At 39.9% G+C, this 22,923-nt stretch overlaps 1 protein-coding gene across 1 annotated transcript; it reads right to left on the reverse strand.

Annotated features, from left to right (window-relative positions):
- Positions 1–576: 576 nt before the first annotated feature.
- Positions 577–22,015, reverse strand: LOC306832641 (uncharacterized protein). Its single transcript, XM_079357481.1, has 12 exons — positions 21,627–22,015; positions 14,600–14,715; positions 13,731–13,935; positions 13,216–13,310; positions 12,969–13,068; positions 12,204–12,239; positions 10,301–10,387; positions 9,258–9,284; positions 7,867–7,884; positions 5,046–5,162; positions 3,668–3,727; positions 577–3,555 (listed from the first exon to the last, which is right to left on the reverse strand). Exons 1-12 carry the CDS (start codon positions 21,688–21,690, stop codon positions 3,527–3,529), a joined length of 954 nt encoding a protein of 317 aa, XP_079213607.1. The 5' UTR covers positions 21,691–22,015; the 3' UTR covers positions 577–3,526.
- Positions 22,016–22,923: the final 908 nt, after the last annotated feature.

Below are 22,923 nucleotides of genomic sequence, written 5' to 3' on the forward strand. Positions count from 1 at the left end.
AGCTAATCAATAACTAGGGCCTTATGACACCATCCTTTATTACTTTACCTCTTACTTGGAACAAAATCACCCATATCTTTGTGATCTGATAGCAATCTTTCATCACTGCGTTATTCGTTGCATGTATCTCTTAGACAGCTTGTTTGAACTATTGAAAAAAAAATGAGTGTATTATAATTGGAACTCCATAGTCATGAAAGACTATCTCTGAGATGTGGTTTAATTAAGTTGTTTGTAGTGTGGGTGTGATGACTTGTGGCTGTGAACACAAATAAAACGTGTGCACAGGTTCTCACATTCTGAAGCCTCAGGTGCAGCTTCATGAATCTTGTCATCATAAATCATTGACCACGCTGAGACTGTGTGCGTGTGTGTGTGTGTTCTCTTCTATGAATACCTGACATATCAGACATTTCAGGTCATGTCTGAAAGAGCCTTTCTGTGTTTTTTATTAGAGAGGCAGACAGCTGCATAGACTTCGCATGCAGGTGTTTTTCTGTCAAAGGAAAAAAAAAGAAAAGACAAATGATACTGTGGATGTGTTTTTATCTTATAAAAACATTTCTAAAGTCAGAGTTACATGAGCTTATTTAATAGAATTTTATCACACACACACACCAGACGAAGATATATGGCACCAAGACGCAAAAACACCAACTCCCACGAAAACTGTTTAATTGACTCCTCAAACATTATTTACACAATTCCAGAAGAACAACATAAGTGCCAGATGACAAAAAAAGGAGAAGACACAAAAACACTGAACATTTAAATAAAAATGAAGAATCACTTATCTAAATATGTTTAATGAATCAAGATGTATACAGGATAGGAAAGTGCTTCTCCCGTAGAGATTGTGTTATCACCTGCTTGTTTCAATGCTTGTTTCTGATAATGACGCTGTTCTTTGTTACCTCTTTTATATGTTTAAGAAGCAGTATAAGGCAGGACCGGTCAGGGCTTTTACTGATGCCTGGCTTAGAATGAATGGAAAGTACACTTCAGAGCCCAACAAGTCTTCAATTTCCTCGGTTTACATTCTTGTTTGGATGCTATGCTCCAATCATTTGTGTTCACAAGGAATCCGACTGTTTGCGACCACAATGTACAAAACAAAAGTTTTCCTAATTATGCTTTCTTTTAAATGTATGGTTGTTTTAGTCTCAGTCCCAGAAAGGTCTCTGAATGTGCACTGCAGGACAGCAGAGTGCTTCTGTTCTAAAGGATTGTGGGTTTCGAAGGCATCAATGGCTTTATCTGAAAGCTTGTACTATCATTTAACAGGTATCTTGTGCATTATAACTCCATGCTATTGTTGCAGGTGTAGTGGTGTTATCTGGCACACTTTCCACTTGGTCCCAATGTGTTGAGAGAAACTCAGTCTATCAAAGAGTACAGGGTAAGAAGTTGGAGCTTTGATCATGTGACCAGCCCACAGTTGATACAGTAGGTTTAGTTGATGTGACATCACAGACAATTAATATTTCTCAGCTTGAGGCAAGGCCGTTTGCAACAGTCTCTGTCCTGTATTGCAGCTATATGGTGCTTTACAAAGTAACACTACATGAACTGCAGCACTATAAGCAGAACTCTAGGACCCTATTTGAAAGTTTAAAGGGAGCAGAGCAAGTACAAAACTGCAAGGCAACAGAAAGACATTCAGAAGTTTATATTTTTGTGCTACAGCTGCAGAAAAAAAAAGGAAAATGTCTCTGGCTTTTTTTTTTTTCTTTTTCTAAATGCAGTAGCGCTGTTCTGAGGCATTTCACAATAATATCCACAAAATACCACAGAAAACAAGTTGACTCAAGACTATCTGTGTCAGCTCTGAGGCACCACTGCTAAATGTAAAATTCCTATAAAAAAATCACAGGAGACTGGAAATATGAATGATACAAAACCACTTTGACAGCAACTGGCTTGCTCAAAGAAAGAGACACATATCGAGGAGTTTTTTTTAGCGCTGATATAAATGGAGTTTGGAATGTGTAATTGGTTAATATAAAAGTACTAAAAATAAAACTGGCTCACTGTGAACACATATACAGCAGCTGTCACATGAATGCAACAGTTTCACATACATGAGCAAGTCATGGTTGAGGCTTCTCACTACCAACATGATCACTTATCATGAATTTATGAATTTCGATCATACATTCCTCCGTTTTTCTTACTAATATATTTAAATTACATTCATCTCCCATGTTGCCTCTTTTCACTTCCAGCTCTCTTTGTGTCTACAGATTGTTCAAGCCAGGCTGTGTCAGTGAAAGGCACTAGAGAGGAGAAATGACTGCATCACAACTAGACTGACACAGACTACATCAGAACATTGTCTTATACATTATTACATGGTTTCTTTTGAGCTCGTCAACATGAAGTAGACTCTTAACAAAGGCTGGACTTCATTTCAACTCAGTGAATTTTTAAGTTGTCTTTCTATCTCCTTATTTCATTACAGGGAGAGTATACATTAAATAAATGCATATTTCTGAATATTTTTATACATTTTCAATGACATATCTGATTTTTCCTTATTGTTTTTTTGTTGTTGTAAATTATTGCAAATGTTCCCCCCCACCCGTCTCAACTGAACTGACTGAGAAGTGTTGATCGTCGAACAGGATAAAAAACTTAGCCCCTTCACCGATTAAAAAAAAGACACAGACATACAACAAACACACATACAGTGACATCTGTGGCCCACAAAAAACACATTGGATCATGTAACTGCATCGTCGTAATCCTCATTTTCTAATCTATTTTTTTTTTTCAAGGATCCAGGAGATCCAGTGGTAGTTATTTAAGATCCCTGTTCTCCATTTACCCAGCACATGTGCTTTCACAAAGAGTCAGACAATATGTTTGACATATGTTTCATTTAAGTGACTCGTTGCCAGGATTTCTTTTTTCTTTGATCATATGGGGGGCTCAAATGATGACAGTATAAGCAGAAAAAAAAATCACTCATTATGTAGTATGAAGTTTAGGTCACTGGTTTCTATTCACACTTAATTACTCGTGCTCTGTAGTAGCCTTATGAAAAAAGTATTTCTGTAATTTAGCCATTTTATGGTCATACCACCTTTGAAATTGATTCTTATAGTGTCCTCTCTTTGAAAAAATAATGGATTTGGTTTAAAGTAGAGAGTTGACCAATTATTTTCATAAATTCCCAGGTTTTAACAATCAGAACATCCCTAATGTTCACATATTTCCACTTACTTCCCCCATCCTCTCTTACTACCCCCCCACCCCCACCCCCTACCCCCCACCACCATATACCCAAACACACAAGAAAGAACACACATATGCTCGTTCACACACACATACATGCACACACACGTTCCAACACACAGGCACACAGACACACACACACACACACACACACACACACACACACACACACACACTGCCCTACTGTGGGGCCTCACAGTAATTTAGCTCCACACATAATAGAGCTGAACAGTGAGTTGCCACTCTCCTTGCCGGTAGTTGTTCCAGGCGGTTTTGTGATTGCGCTGCTCTAGGAGGAGTTCAGCAGGTTGCTAAGGACTGCAGGAGGGAGAATGAATACAATGCAAAAGTCATTGCAAAGGACTGAATGTGTTTGACTGTTAGAAAAAAAAATGCATTTAGTGTGTTTATGTGTGTTAATGTGTCCTACCCTGGGGATCGGACTCCTTATCTGCTGCATCAGCTTTACGTGCAGCTTCTGGGTCTGCTTCTGACCACGGAGACCGACAATGTTACACAGATGCAAAGCAAAGAAGAGAAAAACGGGAAGACATGTCAGTTTGGATTACACACGCATTAAATTAGCTGAGCATAAATTAAAAGTGTGACATCATTACATTCAACAGTGATAGCACCCTGGGGTATTTTCTGATGAAGCGAATACTTTTCAACTCTGATTGCTCATTATCACCACCACCATGAAAATGTGGTGCTTAACCTTTTAAAAGGACTTGTTTCAAAGCAGGCAAAGCCCTCCCATTTATTTTTCAATGGAGCAGTGTGAGGCTGTCAAGCCTATTTTAATTGCTTTTAACTCATTCATATTCATGAACCCTGACAAGGCTGTGTTTGGAATTTTGCAGGGGAAAAAGATAAATCCATTTCTAAGAGTAAAACTGAATCATTTATCATTAATAAATCCTAGACATTACTATTGATATTCATAGTATAAACTGTGAGGTGAATCTAAAGTTTACCCCACACTGCTTAAGCTGAGTGGCCTTTAGTTGATGTTGACTGTCAATTTGAAATGTGCTGAATCGGTAGTATTGGTATGCAGGGTGTGTGTCTGAGATGAGTGTAACTGGCCACATGTACTAAAGGATAATGTTGAGTTTAAGTCTCTAAGAAAGACTGCTGACCGACAATACAACAAATAAATAACTAGAGCTAAAGTCAGTTTTGCTTGCTGTTTTAGACTCTACACAATCCAAATCAACATTATGCACTGTCATTATGCTCTACTGCATTATGGCATTGACTATTAAAGGATCTGAACTGTGACTTGGAACCAAACAACTTTACAGGCTTGATGTTGTAATAAACGTGGACAACCATGGCAACAGAGGAAAAAACTGCTGAAAGACAGTACGTGTGGCATACTTACTACTACTGTGTACAGGACAAGAGCAGCAAAGAAATATAAGGTAGCACTTTGTCTACAGGGGTCAGTAATAATCTACATTTATTACAGTTCCTCACTTCAAATACATACATTATCAAGGTTTTTTTTACGGATGTTATATTCTTGTGAATGATCTAAAAAATACCAATAAAGAGGGACAAAATGCAGACCTCCCATGATTATTTCTTGAAGAAATCAAGAAGGTGTATTAAGTATCTCTAAGAGTTATTAAGGAAAATGTGCTTTGAACATCAAGGCCACGTCTGGGCAGACAGTATCTTATGGGATGGCAACTTTGAGGGTCTATATTTATCATAATAACGATAAAAAAATATAGAGCCTTGTGTAGATTAGTTTTTGCAAATGAGATACTATGATGAGTTCAAGTCAGCAGGATAATTACCCTGTCTGTTGCTGAAGCACAGTTTCTTCTTCTGATAGGTGATGTAACCAGCAGCTGCTCCCACTACAGCGACTACGACAGCACACAGGATGCCTGCTAAAGAGCTGGAGCTGCCCTCTGTGGAGAACAAACACACAAAAGGAATCATGAGCACCTGTGCATCCAAGCTAAACCCTGTTTCATTCTGTCAGTATAATTTCAATTAGCATTTGTCATTTGGACATATTATTGATTTATCATAAAAATGGGACTTTGCAGTGTGGGATATTTGTCGGTGTTACACCTACTTAATGAGACGGTAATGTTCAGTAACACCACTGGGTGCCATTTTGCAGTTGAACTAATGAATGGCAGCTCAGCAGCAAAGCTCAATGACAAGACATAATAAGTGTGTTTGTGTGTGTGTGTGTGTGTGTGTGTGTGGGGGGGGGGGGGGAGATCCAGATATGCATCATCTTGTTAAGGCATTCTCTGCCTTCTTGCTGTCAATTCTCCATCTGCACCTGTAAGCCTGTTACCATGACAACATGCTTCTGAACAGTCTTCATGCAGTGTCATATCAGACACCAAATACCAAATACCTCCAATACCAAATACCACCAAATACCTCTCGTAGACTGCTAAAGGTAAAGAAAACAGAAGCACACACACACGGTGTCAGGATTACAGTGATGAACACAGATGAAGTAAAGGGAGTTTATGTATATTAACTTGGGTTCAGGAGCAGCACCACGCCCAAACTACACATCCAATCACCTCATAAGCCTCCTTATACTGAGCCATCCCATCCCCCCTCCCCCCCCCCCCTTCCCTTCTTCTTATCCACTCAACCTCCTTCCTCATCCCTCCATCTCGTTTGTCTACATTCTTGGTACAGACTGAGCTGTGTTCAGCTCGGCAGAACTATGCTCAAGACAGTTCACCCACTAAGGGTCTCCCATTATCCTTCCAGACCAGCCGACAGACAACATCCACCTCCATCGAAATCATTACCTGAGCATATTTATCTGTCTCCTCATTTCATATGATCTATCATCAAATACTGTGTCTATAATGTCAATGGTTGTGGCGTGGTCTTTGCCAGTGAATAAAGGATATTAGCACATGCTATACAAAATGTTTCTTTTCATTTTAAAATGTTTTATGTAATTTAATTTTTCACCGTCTGATTTTCTTCTGCTATCCTGCTTTGCTGCTGTAAATTTCTCCGTTTGCGAGATGAACAGAGGATTATCTCATCTTATCTTAAATGACATGACTTGTGCGTGAATTACTTTGTTAGTAACGTAGGGTTTGTGTGCCAGTTTAAAGTTGACCATATTCACAGTTTAAGGGCTAGAGTATTATCAGAGAAAGAGTTTACACACCAAATCACACGTGCATGTGAGACATCAACAATACGTAACCCTGACATAATACTTCCGCAGCATTCAATAATGAGGAGGGTGCATCATGAGGTAATTGTGGCCACAATGATGGAATTGTTTTTTGGCTATATTCTGCAATCAAAGCCCTCTGAATTTACTCTTTATAAGCAGGTCATAAAGCAAATGTTGCTACCAAAATGTAAACTCTAACTATGTCAAATTCAAGTCAAAAAATGACTTTTAAATGCAAGACTGTTGTGAAGTTTTGTTTACACTCTTTGTTCTTAGCTACACATCAAACAAAAACCCTTTATGGTCTCGTCACAGGCATCAGTCATCACAGAGTAATAAAGGCAGGAAATGCTGAAGTGATTATAGAGAAAGAGAGGGAGACAACACGGAGAGGGCAAGTTGACTGGATGAGTCAGCATGAAACTACATAAGAGAAATCGACAGAGTACAATTAATCCAGGGAAAAACAAAGATGAAACGGTTCAAAACAAGGGAGCGGCGTGAGTCAGAGTACTCGCGTGATTCAGGATAAATGACCTGTCGTGCTGTGAGTCATTGCAATTAATTGGAATCAAACTATAGAGTATGTCGTGAGTCAGTTAAAGGAAGTGAAGGTAGGTGCAGACAGGTATGAACATGCAACTTACACAAATGCAAAGCAGCTAACGCAGACACACCAGTTTGTCTGGTCTCAGTTAAACTGACGGAAAAGTATCACGGTGGAAGTATGGAAAAAAAAACCATGGGAGCCGTTTGTGGTCAGCAGCCTCAACCCCTATCACCTGGCTGTTGGCTACACGGCTAAGGTTAGAGATCAGGGGGGAAATCTGCAACAACAGTCTGTCAAAATATCAAGCTTTGCAGGGGACTTCCTGTTCTCCTTATAGAGTCTTCAATGTGAGGAATATGTCAAAGCTGGTTTTTAAACTAGCCATGTGCAATAACATGTGAACCATTATATCCACTGTGTCCATGATACTGTTCATATGTTATACAGACTTACATCTGGAAGTCACTGGCACTTTTTAATCATTTTTTTTTTACATTTTAATATTTTCGAATTTAATTTTGCACTGTGTGATTTTCTTCTCTTATCCTGCTTTGCTGCTGCAACACTGTAAATTTCTCCATTTGTGAGATAAATAAAGGATTATCTTATCTTATCCTCCAAAGTGTTAAATATGAGTTGTAAATTTACCATTAGTTGAAATAAAGTGCCTTTTTCTTCTTTTGAATTTTTCACTTTCCAAAAACTATACAAGGATACTTATAGAATCTCAAAGCGTGAAAAGAAAAAGAATAAGCAAAATGTATGCAGCAGCAGCCGCAGCAACAACACACCTGTCACTTTGCATGAAACAACAAAATAGGGGAGTGAGCCGGGAGCAGTGCAGGCTTTGTGTGTCCAAAACAGACCAAAATAAAAGGAAAGGGGAACTCACCTTGAGCTTCAGGTGCGTCTGTTGTAAAAAAAAAAAAAAAAACACAGGAGAGACAAATACAGTTAGTAACATGAAACTGGACGACACACAAACTGGTTCAACAGTCGTGCCTTGATGTTAAAGAGGAAACATCTGTGGAATGGCTGTGGGACTGACTGATTTGACTATTGAATCTATGGGAGCTAAATACATAATGGGACACATGCAAACGTTTATCTAAACAGGCAAGGACATGCACCTGTCTCTCTGCTGTATCTGATTTCCAGCAAAGAACCAGGAGCTGGAAAGTTAGATTCTGTGGAGAAGCTTTAAGAGCTTCCAACAGATGCAGCGTGACTACATGTGCATGAGAATCATCCTAAAATACTCCTAAAGAGGTTATTTTCAAACATCATTTCAACATAAACACAGGAAGAGCATTTCCTGCTTACTAATGTATCCTGTTTTTATTGTCAGGGCATGCCAGTAATATCCGGTGTGTTTCAGAGTTTTATGAAACTTACAACTGCTGATATATCAGCAAAGCTACAACTGCCTCTGACTGGGATTTGTGTGATTTGGACTACAGATGGTGTCATGTGAATATCAAGCAAAGACAACTCTATTTATATATTATATATTTATCTTGAATTTCTCTTGGGATCAATAAAGTATCTATCTAGCACATTTATTACAGCCAAGGCGGAAGAACATTAAGTTTAGCAAAATACATTTCATCCAAACATCATAAAGAAGGTAAAAGTAAATTTAAAAATAAGCTAAAACGCTAAACATTAGTAAAAGTTCTCGTGGACACTGCTGTTGGGATAAAAACAAAAAAGAACTCAACTAGAGGTAAAAGCTAAGTAAAATAATCGAGTTTTTAAGAATGACTTTTCAGTTGTGGCATCAGATCTTATATTAAAAGGTAGTTTATTCCAAAGTCTTGGAGCTGCCACAGAAAAGGCTCAATCGCCCTGAGTTTTAGGGCCTAGTTTTGGTCCAACCAGGAGCAGCTGGTTGGAGGACCTTAGTGCTCTGGATGGAGCACGAACATGAAGAGGTGCTGAGCCATTTAGAGATTTAAAAGGCAAAAGTGACATTTTAAAATCAATCCTTTAGCGAACAGGAAGCAAGTGGAGAGAACGGAGGTTCCCTCTTTTTTGTCCCTTTTAGCAGGCTAGCTGCAGGCGTTGGATGGATGACAGGTCCAAGTCCACATATAGTGAGTTAGAGTAGTCGAGGCGAGATGTTATGAATGCAGGTATTACTGTTTCTAGATCTTTGGCAGGGAGGTCTGATTTTATTTTGGCTATAAGTCTGAGCTGGTAAAAACTAGATCTCAACAGCGGACAATATGTTTCTTATTATTATACTCTTAGTGAGCACAAACACACACAGAAAGGCCTTACCATCTCCTGTGGCGCCAGCAGCTTGTGCTAAAGAGAGAAAGACAGAGAGACGTGATTAAAGGAGTTACTGGTTCAAGTTTTAATGAGTTAATGATGCATGGCAAACACTTTGACAAAAAGGACAGAGAAGAAGAACATGTCTTTCTTTGTCCTACTTTATACCTCTGGGGCTTTACAGGTTTAGAGTTTCTGGAACCAGTCTCTGCATTCACACACATAACAGTGAATGAATTGTCCCCGCTTTTACACTTTTTACTCAATGTTTTTACTAAATTAAGGATGGAGGCACTTATCCTCTACGTCTCTTGATCGATGCGCAAACAAGACCCTGTTATCTAATTCTGCTTGCCTGTATACGCCTGTGACATCATTTCTACCTGCTTCAACTTGACAAAGGCGTTAATCACAAAGCACTAAAGAGGAGCGGCTTTCACCAGATTATAATGATTATAGCGACCTTCATGAATCGCGCAGGGAATAAAAGCTGCTCCAGGAAAATCAGCAGTTCAGCATCGCTCTCAAACTGTTTTGTGGCTGCTGAATACACTCTCTCAAAAATGATCGTTGAATTTTCTGCCTTGTCATGGGATGACAGCTAACTCAGAGCTGACGGGCATTCTTGCAGTAGCAAAGGGGTCTTGTGCAACAAACCGTTTGGTATAAGTGAAATGTCCCGGTGAGGACAATGATGAAAGTCGAACATGTACAAATAAGGGACTGTGTCCACAACCAACATTTTTTGGACTGGCAGCACTGACAGCACTTTTACCCAGCGTACTGCTGCTAGGATAGAAGAGATGTCAGTCTCGTAGCACTTTTGCGTCCCTTAGTAGAAACTGCTATGCATGCTTACTATTTGAAGGGCACATTATAAAATGCGTTGTACCCACTTCCTGTTTATATGTACAGTTGTGGCTTGGATAAACAACACCATATATTCAACCTATGTTAGGGACGTCTTATTGTAAGTCTTAGTCTCACATTATATCTGAGAAATTGAAGGTAACTGGTTTAAGTAAGGACTGTAAAAGTGAAATACTTACGTCCAGGGTCCAAACTGCGGCTCTTTCCTGGATTAGCTGGGTTTTCCACTGCAGGACCCTCTACCAGAGCATCTTCCAAGTTGAATCCTACATTTTGAGAAAATAACAAGATATCATTGGTGACAGAAATACGATATCCATCCCTGTAGGAAAACGTACTTTTCACAGCCCCACCCAAGAGGGATCTCTTCCAGATGTTCAGCTCAAACATGTCAAACACATTAAACACATTACACTACACCGTCCCAAACTTTTTAATATGATGATAATCTCAGCCATGGTGGAAGCACTGCCCACTTCAGTCCCTCATGTCCCTGAGTGAAAGCCCTGCAGAGGCGTCTCTGATAAGGACCCTTCAACACTAGCTGCTCTGAGGGAGTGACAGTGATCCTGAGAACCAGTGCGGACTCAGATTAAAGGATATCCTCTGTTTCCTTAACAATACCTTACCCCGAATCTACATTCATGAGGGGAAAACCCAAGTGACATTATACAACATATGTGAGTCAGAGTCCACAACAGCTCGAGGCTGGGCAGGGCGAGGTAGCATCGCTGAATTATTTTACATCTGATTGAACCTCGGAGGTGCAATTTCCCAGGGACCTTTTACATACAAAGCCCTGACACTAAATCATAATGAGTTAGTGCTTTGTTCACACTGCAAGGCATCATTAGACAAAAGATTATCGATGAGTGTTAAGTCATGAAACTAAATTCTAAGACAAAATTCACTCCAGATACTCTCATTCCTCTGTGCCATTTTTTTCCACTAGCCTCTCTCAGCTTTTTTTTTTGCGTTTTTCGTTCTTCCGTTAACCCCTTCTCCGTTCCATTTTTTTTTTCAATTTCTTCTCCCTTTATCGCTATCATTTGATCCTGCAACCTCGCCTTTTCTCCACTTTGTCCCCATATTCCTCCCTTTCCATTTCTTACCTCTCTTGCACTTGTTAGCAGCGTTAAAGAACGGCCCCCGTTAATTTACACATAAGATTACGCTTTCATGTCCTCCTATTCCTTAACACTCAATGACAACTCTGATTAGCAGTAAAGAAGATGTCTTGCAACACCCCTAATAACATTCAAGCAACATCAATAAATCAGCATCAAGGACGAGATTAAAAAATAAAGGTAGGTTTGAGAAAATGTGCTTATAATTCTTATCCATTGATATTTAACATATGTGGGTCCTAACTTTTGAGGTAATACTACGAGCGCCAGGATCCCACCTTCGAATGGTCCTGGGGGACAAGAGAAGCACATCTGCTTTCCATTATTTGTTCCGAAATTAGGGAGTTGCAGAAAAGGATGGATCGTTTCTTTAAAAGCAGGACATGAGCATTATCTTTAAAAAAAAAAAGGCCGACAACGCATCATTTATTTCATGGGCACTCCTGGGGTCAAGAGAACATCACAATGGAGTTCTAATATATTTTGAAATATTACAAAAGGTTCAGAGTTGAAGCGAAACACCCCGCAGCTGCATTCAGAGCAAGGTCTTAGAAATGTTCTTTAAACAACTGAGGCAGTTCAGTTATCTTCAGGAGCACTCAAGAGTTGTTTTTGTTTTATTGTGTTTCTTTGTCGGATTCAACATTACCAACCTCTTGATTAGCATCACTTAAACAAGATAGCTTTTTTGTTGGTTCAGAGTTACTATAGTAACTGAACAAAATAATGGTTTTAAACCTTGGAGTCCTGAGGAGCTTCAGTATAAAGGAAAATAACTTCTGAGTCATAGTTAGAAGCTACGATTTGTGGAGCCCCCTCAGCAATTTGTTTGCTGGAGAGAAAAAAACCTCGTGGTTGTGGTGAAGGTCGAGGTTTAAGTCATGTGGCTGAGTCTTTTGCTCAAATTACGAGAGGAAGCAGATGATTTGAAAGGAGGAAAACTTGGGCATTTTACCTGCATTCAGTTTAGGTGCAGCGTCATCAGGTTTAACTGTTAAAACAGAAAGAGCAAGGTCATGGATGAATGAAAAATATCCAAACACTAAGAATGGACAATACAGAGAAACGTTTATTAACAGCAGCGCTGCACTCATCTGTCTCTCTCTTCAGCTATCTAACCTGTTTTCTTCCAGGAAAATACTCCTGCTGAGATGGCCGAGACAGCGGCATGCACGTATCAGACAGAGAACAAACAAGATCAAACAACCAATCAGAAGGATTCAGCAATAAAATAAATCAAAGTTCAGCTGTGTCAAAAGTAAATCTCCGTTTTTAGTTTCCCCCAGCTATTAAGAAAGTATTCCCAAAGCAGGAATATGTTTATCTTTCTCCACTACTCTGTATATTTGATGTATGTTGAGATATCGGTGTGGGTCTTTTGCTACCAAAAACCCACCATGACACGACAATCGGACGGAATGTGCCAGAACGAAGCAGCAGAGCGTGACTTTTCACAAACAAGTTTGTGCAGTTTCCACATGTAAAGAACACGCATGTCAAAGTGGTGAGCTCACCTACAGTACAGAGAACATGTGTTTCACTTTCTCTCCAACTCAGCTGTATGTTCAAGCACTATAACAACACACACACACACACTGACTGAAGGTCTTTCAGAAATGCTTCAGCAAGTACTTATGTTATGAATTCTTGCCCATTATTTGCACCTTTTTTTTCCCCCGTGTATACAAGTACAATTGTGTGAGAAGTTTGATATGCTCACTTGAAGGGATGACGACGGCCGGCTCTGTTTGGTCTTCTTTGTCAGCTGCTGCAGTTGGTTCTTCCTTACTATCTGCATCTGCATCTGCTGTGGGTCCAACCTTTTTGTAAACAGGAAATAAAGCTCTCATTAGCTGAGCAGTTCTTGAGTCTGTTTCAGTCTGCATTAAAAACAAATGTTTGCAATCATATTTCCTTGGAACGGCAGGGGTTGTTTGCCTTAGCAGGTTTGGATGCATGCCACTGACCTTCTCAGGAACAGGAGTGGCATCTTCACTTGGGGTAGTCAGCTCATTGTCATCTTTCTCTGTTGTTTGTTCAGCCTCTGGATCAGCTGTAGGCTCTGAATAGGAGAGTGCAGCAATAAAAAGGGGGGCAGGTATTATGACTGTTGAGTTTTTTTTTTTCATCCGCGTTGACTCATTTGTACACTGGCAAAGTGAATGAAAGCAGGACAGGGACAATTCAAGGAGCACATGTTGAACTTAGTGGGTCTTATTGATAACATGTCTTTTGACATTGGCATCACGCTGAATTGATAGATGGGACTGACTGTTAGGGTTTGTCCTTAAAGACATCCCCTTTTGCTTTTCACAATGTAGCTAGAAGTTTAGAAAAGCACCGGACATGGGAAACTAAAAATGAGATACTTTTCTGACAATACAAAATAAGTGTCTTTGCTGCACTAATTGAGTTTGTGAGATAAGCACAACAATTAAGAAATGTACAGTATGACTTCTGGAATTTCCAATTAATTAACCACCTTGTGTAGTTACAGCTTCTTCCTCCGCTGTGTCTGCTGCTGCAGTAGTCTCTGCTTCAGTGTCCTCATCTGCAGGAGTTGGTTCTGCATCTCCAGCTTCAGGGTCAGTGTCTCCCTCTGTCACTGCATGAGGTTCATCAGTGGGCTCAGCATCATCAACGGGTTCGGCAGTGGGCTCAGGCTCCGTTTCGGTTGGATGTACTTCCTGGATTGAGCACGAAGAAAAACATGTTGTGAAATGATGTTCACATGAGGACAGCCCTAAGGTGTTTGGCACAAAAATTGCTTTGGCCTTTTCTTATTGTTAAACAAGATTTGCACACTGGAGCTTAGCATAAGGACTCAGTTAAAAAAAAAAAAAGGCCAGACATGCAGAGCAAATAATGAGAACAAAACGAGAGTGCGTTCATCCACACATAATGCATACAGGTGCCAGACAAAAAAAAAATCGTATTAACTGCAGAATGAAATTAAAGTTGCTCAATGGGAGCAGAACAGTGTACAGACCGTTCTCGTTTTTTTTGGGGGGGGGGGGGTTTCTGCAGCAATACAAAGCCACCAAATAATAAAATGTGCCAACAAAATTCTGTAAAATACTCCACATACTCAATCAAGAGGCAGGTTTCATGAGGAACATGTGACGTTGTTCAGCTATTTAAGATGTCTCAGTTTATCAATAGACTGCCAATTTTCATTGACAAACAATTGTGGTAACACTAAAATCCCATCGATGTAGAGTGAGTGGAAAAACCTACAGCTATTAGGCACCAATAATATATGTGTTGTCCATAGAGCTTGAATCAAAGAAGTACTTGCAACTTGCCATTGGCCAATTCAAACTGACAGAAAATACTCAAATTTCCTTTCACCTCAGATGTGTGTTCAGTTTCCTCTGCATTGGTTTCTTCTGGTGCTGCGTCTGCTTCAGGGGTTGGTTCCTCAGGGACTTCAGGGGCTGGGACTTCCTCTGTTGGGGCTACATCATCTAAAAAGAGATGTGTGAAGAGAGGGCGCAAGAGAATAATGAAAGAAGAGCACACTCTGCAGTGACGTATCAATTTTAAAAAGTAGGAAGAAAATAAAGGGCTGTGCCGTGCTGCTTCAATAAACATCAAACCACTGACAGAAGTCGGCGAAAACTTGGATTTCCTTTGTAGGAGAAGAAAGGAGGGAGACATGGCAACCCAAATCAATGTCAGTGTTTCAAAGGGAGAACTTCTGACTTTGAAGGCATGCAACTTGACAACATATAACATCTTAGAATTAAAAAAACAGTTTTTTTGCTTTCCAAATAAGAAGAAACTACAAATGAATTTGTCCCTCCAGAATATAAGAAAGGCAGTAATTATTGGTAATTATTGGTAGTTAAATAGTGCATGCCTTAATCCATCTGTTATCACTTAAAAGCATTAAAATCATCCGTCACAATGATCGTTAAGATGTTGTGGGTTCAACACATTATCTGACATGACTATTTCCAAAGACGCACACACACACACACACACACGCACACACACACACACACACACACACACACACACACACACACACACACACACACACACACACACACACACACACACACACACACACACACACACACACAGAGCCCCACCCTGCTCTGATTAATGTCTGATGTTAACGCTTAAGCCACAACTGGATGACAGACACATCGATAAAGTCTGAACTGCCCAAACATCATACGCAGTCTCAACCTAGCAGCTGTGTGCTAATGAGAAAATACAAAGTGTCTCCTGGTCATTTTCTGTGTGTGTGATGAGCATAATGTTGGCATGTGTTTGAATCAGCAGTGTGACATTCCCCCCTTGCATGTGAGAAGCTGAAACAGCAAACTGTGCCCTGACTTGATCATTCTTTGCTCTGCTGATTTCAGCAGCACCCTGATGCTGGTCCATCTGGGCAGAATGTCCTTTCATAAATAGCAGAAGCAACCATCTTGGACATCTCTGTAAAAGATCTGATGTACTTCATGTGAGCAAAATTAAATCTAAAATGGAGTGAAAAAGTAGAAAGTATATTTTTTGGATAGCAAACACTTAATAAAACAACATGGTACAACTAGAATCTCTTCTGCCTTACTTGGATAGCCAGTGGAGGCAAAAGGCTATCTACCAATGAGTCCAGTTCTGCTCAAGTTGTCTGCCCTTTACAAATACTTTTGTCACTTTTGCCAGCTGCTTGCTGGCAAAAGTGAAAAAACAGAGACCCTATTCTCAATAGGGTCTATGACATGAATATGACAAAGAGCAAAGACTATGAAAAGTGTCATGAATATACCGTTGTTGTGATTTGGTGATGTACAAATGCGATTGATACTTCGATTGTGACATAGGTTGAAAGAAGAATCTCCGCATTTGCCAAGGGAGATGGTTTCACAGTTAGTGAAGCCAAGAGGGAGAGCGGCACAAAGACATCTGAAATATTTCCATCACACAGTAAATTCTCTGGAGGTGAGCAAGCACCAGTGACAGCCTGGCTTTCATAACGCACAAACAAACATGCATCTATGGCATTTATAAAGACACTAAAAACACACACACACACAAGTGAATGCACACAGGAAATGGCTAAACTCGCCACATGCCCTCGTTCACATGACATGGAAAAAACAAAAAACAAGCCCTCTTTGTTTTAGAATTACAGTTTTTCCAGTTTATGTCAATGTATTAAACAGCACTCGGGGCTTATTCAGCAGCGTGTATGAGCAGGTGTGCTGTGTGTGAGCGGGTGTTTGTGTTTCACCAGACTTTCTTGAAAACAGTCTTTATCAGAGTCTACCAACATTCAAATAGACAACATTCAAAGAATATAATTACTTAAATATAAAAAACTACAATTGGTGCATCTTAACGTTGTTTAACCTTTATTTACAGAGCACTTTTCCAAATCAAACTGTATTAGGGAGGTCATTAAATCATATAGCTGATAGAAAGGGCTAAGGCAAAAAATCTAAATGACTTTCAAATGAAGCAAAAAATAAAAACACCTTTATAATTGAAGATAGAACTGTCATTGATATTTTAGTGTACATGTACATGCATTTATGGTACGTTCTTCTTTCCAGTATATGTGGGGGCACGTTTCCACATGGCATTGTACTTACATACACATGTTTAGGTATGTACTGTAGCTCTCATGTAACTTCTGTGTGTGTGTGTGTGTGTGTGTGTGTGTGTGTGTGTGTGTGTGTGTGTGTGTGTGTGTGACAAAGTGAGAGAAAGGTACACTGCCCACCATACTCACCCTCTCATTCTCAAGCCACTCTGTAGAACATTCTGTTCCCATCTATCAGTTTGCCACTTCCTGTTCTAACTACCTCCACTACACTCCCATAAACCCCCCACACCCCAACGTACACACCCACCAACACACACACTTAACACACACATACGTGTGTGTACAGCCTTGTAAAAGCACCTTCTCCTCCCCTCTTCAGTGCAAACTTAGAAACAACCACATGTTCACACGCACATAAAGTTTGTGTGCACACTCGCACTCACATATTAAGTAAGCTGTGTCCTGTTTTGTATTAGGGCAGTAGAGAAACCATTTGTTGTTTGTGCACATCCAAACCTCTCTCTCTCTCTCTCTCTTTCTTGTCTTTGAGATTTCCTCCCCCCTTCCTCTCCCTTCCTTCTATCCCCAAAACTCTTTACTCCCTTTGTTTCTTTGCCACTGCCCTCCCTGGAGGCTGATGAGTCATCTGTGTGTCTCTGACACGGCCGCACGCGATTGTATGGGACTGTACCGCATGTGCACAGTTAAGCTGTAAAAAAGGTCCCCAAAGGAAAACTCTTAAGTTAAACCAGTTGAAAAAATTGGGGAAAAAAACTCATACTTGGAGCTAAGTTCTATTCTTTAAGAAAAAAGTGTATTGGTTTAGTCGTTAAATAAATAAATAACCTCCCTGACCACTTTATTAGTTAGGCCTACATCTATCTAAAGCCATACAGTACAACAGCTCTGCCACATATTCTTACTTTATAGAGCCTCAAATGGATGGTTTATGTCAAAATTTCCTGTGTTTAAGTGTTTAATCAGCAATTTTTGTTACTGTTGTAGAGTTGGTGTGGAACTGGACTGAATTAAATAAAATATGTTTCTAATATTCTTCTCGCTTGGCGTTTATGTAAAAGGGTGTGGGACCAAAGGACCTTTTTTGTTTTGCTTGTTTTGTTTTAATTGATGTTAACTGATAGCTGCATTTATACAGTATATCTTGTTTTTTATTAATGTACAATGAGATTATTCATACCACTAGCCAAACTGACAACAGAGTGAAGTGGCTAGCTTCGCTTAGCATATAGGATTAAACCAGAAATATAACAAGAGCTTACTTTAGCAAATAAACAAAATGATGAGTGAGCCACTTTTTTAGCTTAAGATACAGTGTTAAAATATGGAGAAACCAAGTGCTTTTCATACAAACTACAAAGCAGAGAAACATCGATTAGCTCAGCATGCCGGGTAAACTTGTAACTTCATTCAGCAAACAGGCTGAAAACAGGGGGAAACTACTAGCTTAGCTTAGTTTAGTATACAAACTGAAGACAGAGGGAACCTAACAGCCGACCGGGCTCTATCCAAAGGTAGTAAACTCTGTTATAGCACCTCACTATTTAAAATGTTATGTTTTCTTTAAGGCTTTACAGATTGTGTGCCAACCTATTTATTAGCCAGGTATAGTAACTTTATGTAAAGTCTTGGCATCCCAGTAAGTAAATCAGGGCCAAGCTATAGTCCAAAATACACTACACTATAAATCACTAATTTTTGTTTTTACACTTTGTTCAAAATAGAAGTTAAAGTAATAAGAACCAACTAAGGAGCTTTAGAGGTGTTGATAGATGGATTTTATTGGTTGGACAGCACAACAGTAATTGTTTCCCCACTGTTTTTTTAGTCATTGTGCTGTACTGAGCTAAGATAAACAAACCAGCAGCTGCATGTATTTTCATATGTAAAGACATTAGTGATATCAATCTTCATGTGAAACTCTCTAAACGAGGCCAATAAGCATTGTCCCAAAAATTCCATTAACTAAATGCTTTACACTGAAGTGAATCATTCTTCCAACTCTATGTGTGAGCAGAAGTCTGTGAGCATAATGGATGAACATGTTCCAACAATTTTACTGACTAAGCTAAATGCAACATGGCTGCACCTTAAGGTGAATTTGTAACTGAAAGTTAAGAGTGGCTGGTAATGTACAGGATACATTTTGAAAACCCTTTTCCAATCATCATAATAATCATGAATGCAAATTTCTATGCTATTTAGGTTGAATAAAGTATTAGTTTTGAAATTGCATAGGCTAAAGTAAATGTTCAGTCATGTCAATTGATTTAAAAAGAGCCAGGTGATCAGCTTTTTTTCTGAGCAGGTAAAGATTGTGTTCTTTATGATAAATTTTTACCAGAAATTGGTAGCAAATATATCAATTAATAGGGCATACTTTTTTGAACAAAATGGCATGTTGTGTTACGTGTAAGCACTTTGAGCTAGTTGCATCACATTGGAAAGCTTTAGTGACAACAGTCAATAGAGCATGAAGAGAAATATAGAACTTTTACATAAATCATGTTTCACACTTGGATGTGTCAGGATTTAATGCAGGTGCTGCTGTTTTCATAACCAAAGGATGACTTAAAAAGGATCTGTTTATCTTGGCATCCACAGCTTCTCTTTTAAAACTGAAGTGGTTTTTTCCCCTTTCTGTCAAATCGACATTTGGTTGAGGGAATCACAAAAGTACAGAGCGGTAAATTTACTTCACTGTTGAAAAACATTACATTAGTTGGAGTCCAATGCATCAGTGTCAAAAGCAGAAGAAAATGTTCTTCCCTGTTCAATACCTGTCGTGAAACTGTGAGAGAAATGGGCAGTTTTTTTGGTTGAATGAGTCATAATGCGTGTACATGCATGCGTGTGTAACTGATAAGCAAGTCTTTTCCTGTAACACTAAACCAGACTCTGTTTGTATGTGTGTCTATGTGTGCTTGTCAGGTGATACCATAGCACCTCCATAACACATTGTTCTGTCAGGTATGGTTCTATTGTTGGTTTGTAGGACAGAAAGTGCTGTGTTTACCCAAATAAAACTGCCCCCATGGGAGCAAAGTGGAGAGACTGAATGTGTGTTTGTGTGTGTGTGTGTGTGTGTGTGTGTGTGTGTGTTTGGGTGTGTGAGTTTCACTTATCAACTTCAAGTGTGATTTATGTGATAGGAGTTGAAAGTGTCAACAAAGACAAGTCTTTACACACACCTGGCACACATCACACAGCTCTTTCTGCTTTCATCTGAATCACACACACACACACACTTTACATTAATGAAGAACTCCCACATGTCCTGTACATTAATGTTAGTACCCACACCCCCGCACTCACATACACTGACACAGATGCTGAAGGCCCAGGGGGAGAGTAAAGCGCTGGAACTAGTTGAGTTGCCGGGTGTTGTCTACAGCTGGAGCTGGATCTAGTTACTGACACTCCCTTTCCTTCACATCTATAACTTAAACACATCATACATGATGATCTGAATACACTCAGCTGACCCAGCACGCCATCTTTTTCAGCCTTACGAAGTACTTCCAGTGCGTATACTTGCAAGCCAGCAAACAAGCCCTTGGAGATTTCCTGCATCCATTTGGGCTTGGAGCACAGAGCAGTTCAGCAATTAGGGAGGAAATGTGTGAGTAGGAACGAAAAGAAAAAAAAAAGGGGACATATGTGTGCCTTTGTGTGTGTGTGTGTGTGTGTGCGTGTGTGTGTGTGTGTGTGTGTGTGTGCGTGTGTGTGTGTGTAAAGGGGTGGTTCCCCTCTGTACGTTTATCTTGTGATAAAAAGTAAACCGGTAGAGTGAGAGTACTCCTAAACATTGCACCAACGTTCAACTGAAAGTTTGTTTGCATACATGATTGTTACTTGGACTATCTTTGTATTTCTCTGTCGTTCCCTGGGCTACACTTCTCTCTTATCTTTGTCCAACATCTCCTCTACTTTCCTCGCGCGCGCGTGTGTGTGCATTTTCCTCAATCCTCCCCTTCTTTATAACTGCATTTTATTGCTCGTTCTGACAATATGAAATCATTGCATGAGCCCCAGGGAAGGGCAGGGGCCCATGGGCCAGCTGTAGAAGAAGACGGGAAAGGAAAAGTAGATAATGAAGCATGAAGATATAAAGAAGAAAATAAATTTAGATAGGAGATGTAGAAAGCAAAGGGGTTAACTAGACAGATAAAAAGGAGAGAGAAAGTAAGAGAGAAAAAAGGAGGGAGATTTACTTATATGAGAACAAAGGGTTCACCACACCCTTTGTTGTCCAAAAGTCATATCCAAAAAAGGTATGGCCACATTACAGGACACACATATTGAAATCCTAATGTCCAGGCTGCAGACGCATGCACAATGCCAGCATGAAGGACGAGTCATTTTAATTGTTTAGCTAGAATAGATAGATACATAATCGATAAAAGACAGACTATAGCTCAAGGTGAGGAACATGCTGACAGGGAGGCAGACAGACTGGCATTTACACTCACACAGACACAGACATGTATGGATGAGTAATGTGGGGGAGACTGAGGATGAGGAGAGGGAGAGGAAGATAGGTGAGCGCAAGAAAAAAAAGGATACAGACAGACAGACAGACAGACAAACAGACAGACAAACAGACAGACAGACAGACAATTTTAGATAGATAGATAGATAGATAGATAGATAGATAGATAGATAGATAGATAGATAGATAGATAGATAGATAGATAGATAGATAAATAAGTTGTCTGTTCATGCAATGAGGAAAACCGTCTGTAAAAAAAAAAAAAAAACTGCAGACTGAGCTGAATTAATTGGAGAATAAATCATTACCTTGTGCCTTGGCGCTCGCGGCCAGCAGGCTTCCTAATAGCAGAATCCACAGGTATGACATCATGGGAACACGGTGTTCTGGCTGCTACTGAACCGGGGACCACAGTGCCTTTCCTCGGCTTTCAGACAGGACAATTAAGCGACCTGGAGGTTTCAGGTGGATGTGGGAGGGCGTGTGCGTCGGTGTGCGGGTGCGTTCTTCTGCGTCGTATCAAACCCCGGTTGCGTCTCCAAGGTGTTCAGATGTGTACGCGCCGCCGTGGATCCGATGCCCTTCCTTTTGTCTGGATTGGAAGAGAGAGGTCCAGTCTTTATTAAGGTGGGCGGGGCCCCTTTACCAAATAGTACTGGCAGGCAGACAGGCAGGCAGACAGCAGGGCGGTGGAGGTATTACTTCCCTCACTAATAAGCACTATTTTATCATTCAGGTTTGATGAATACCAGTAATTATGACAGAGACTCGGGTTTTTTCTGCCCCAGAAACAGCTCAATTAGTCAACCCTTAAACTCCCTGTGTTTCCACTAAAGTCGTCATCGTAAAAGAAACGAAGAGCAACGGTTTCTTTAAAAGAGAGGAAAAAAAAAGTGGGTCCACGTTTAGTGGGGAAGCGACCACCATTATCAGAATGTGGTCCCATCGTTATGATCTTGTTCAATACTGTATGCAAAGAGGGTTTGAAAGGCATATCCCATGTCATTCTTTATCTTTGTCTTTTTCATACTAAATTATACCTCTTCTCTAAATGTGGCCAGGCTTAACTGCTTTCTTACGGTCTAATAAGCCTGTGATTTACTTTGGATTCAATCAACTATCCAGTTTGTAAGGAAAATACTCTTGCTGAATTAGGGAAATCTAAGGCTTAGTCTTGATTTTAATGTTAAATTAATGTTAGGTTTCCATTTGGGAAAACCACACTTGGCATCATGCAATCCAACCAGTCCATGGACCTGCAAATAGATTTTCCGTCCAGTCTCCTCTTCTTCTCCAGACCTTTTGAATAAAGCCGCCTCGGTGCCAAATTAGAAATTGCACCTTCTGACTGGCAGGTGGCGCTGTTTCTAAATAAATATCATTAAAAACTAATCTGCTAATTGTTCATAATCAGAGATATTTTGAACGAGTATCTCCTCAACATTGTTTACCGCCAGGAGTTTGTATTTAGTTTACAAACATAATCTTAGAAATGAACACGTGATCCAGTCGCAACTGTAAAAGCTGCATGAACCTTTAAAATGGTCCCGACGTTTCCTGTCATTTAAAGATGGGATTAAAACGCGTGACGGCTATCGAGATAAA

This window comes from Symphodus melops, assembly GCF_947650265.1.
Source record: "Symphodus melops genome assembly, chromosome: 12".
Taxonomy (NCBI): domain Eukaryota; kingdom Metazoa; phylum Chordata; class Actinopteri; order Labriformes; family Labridae; genus Symphodus; species Symphodus melops.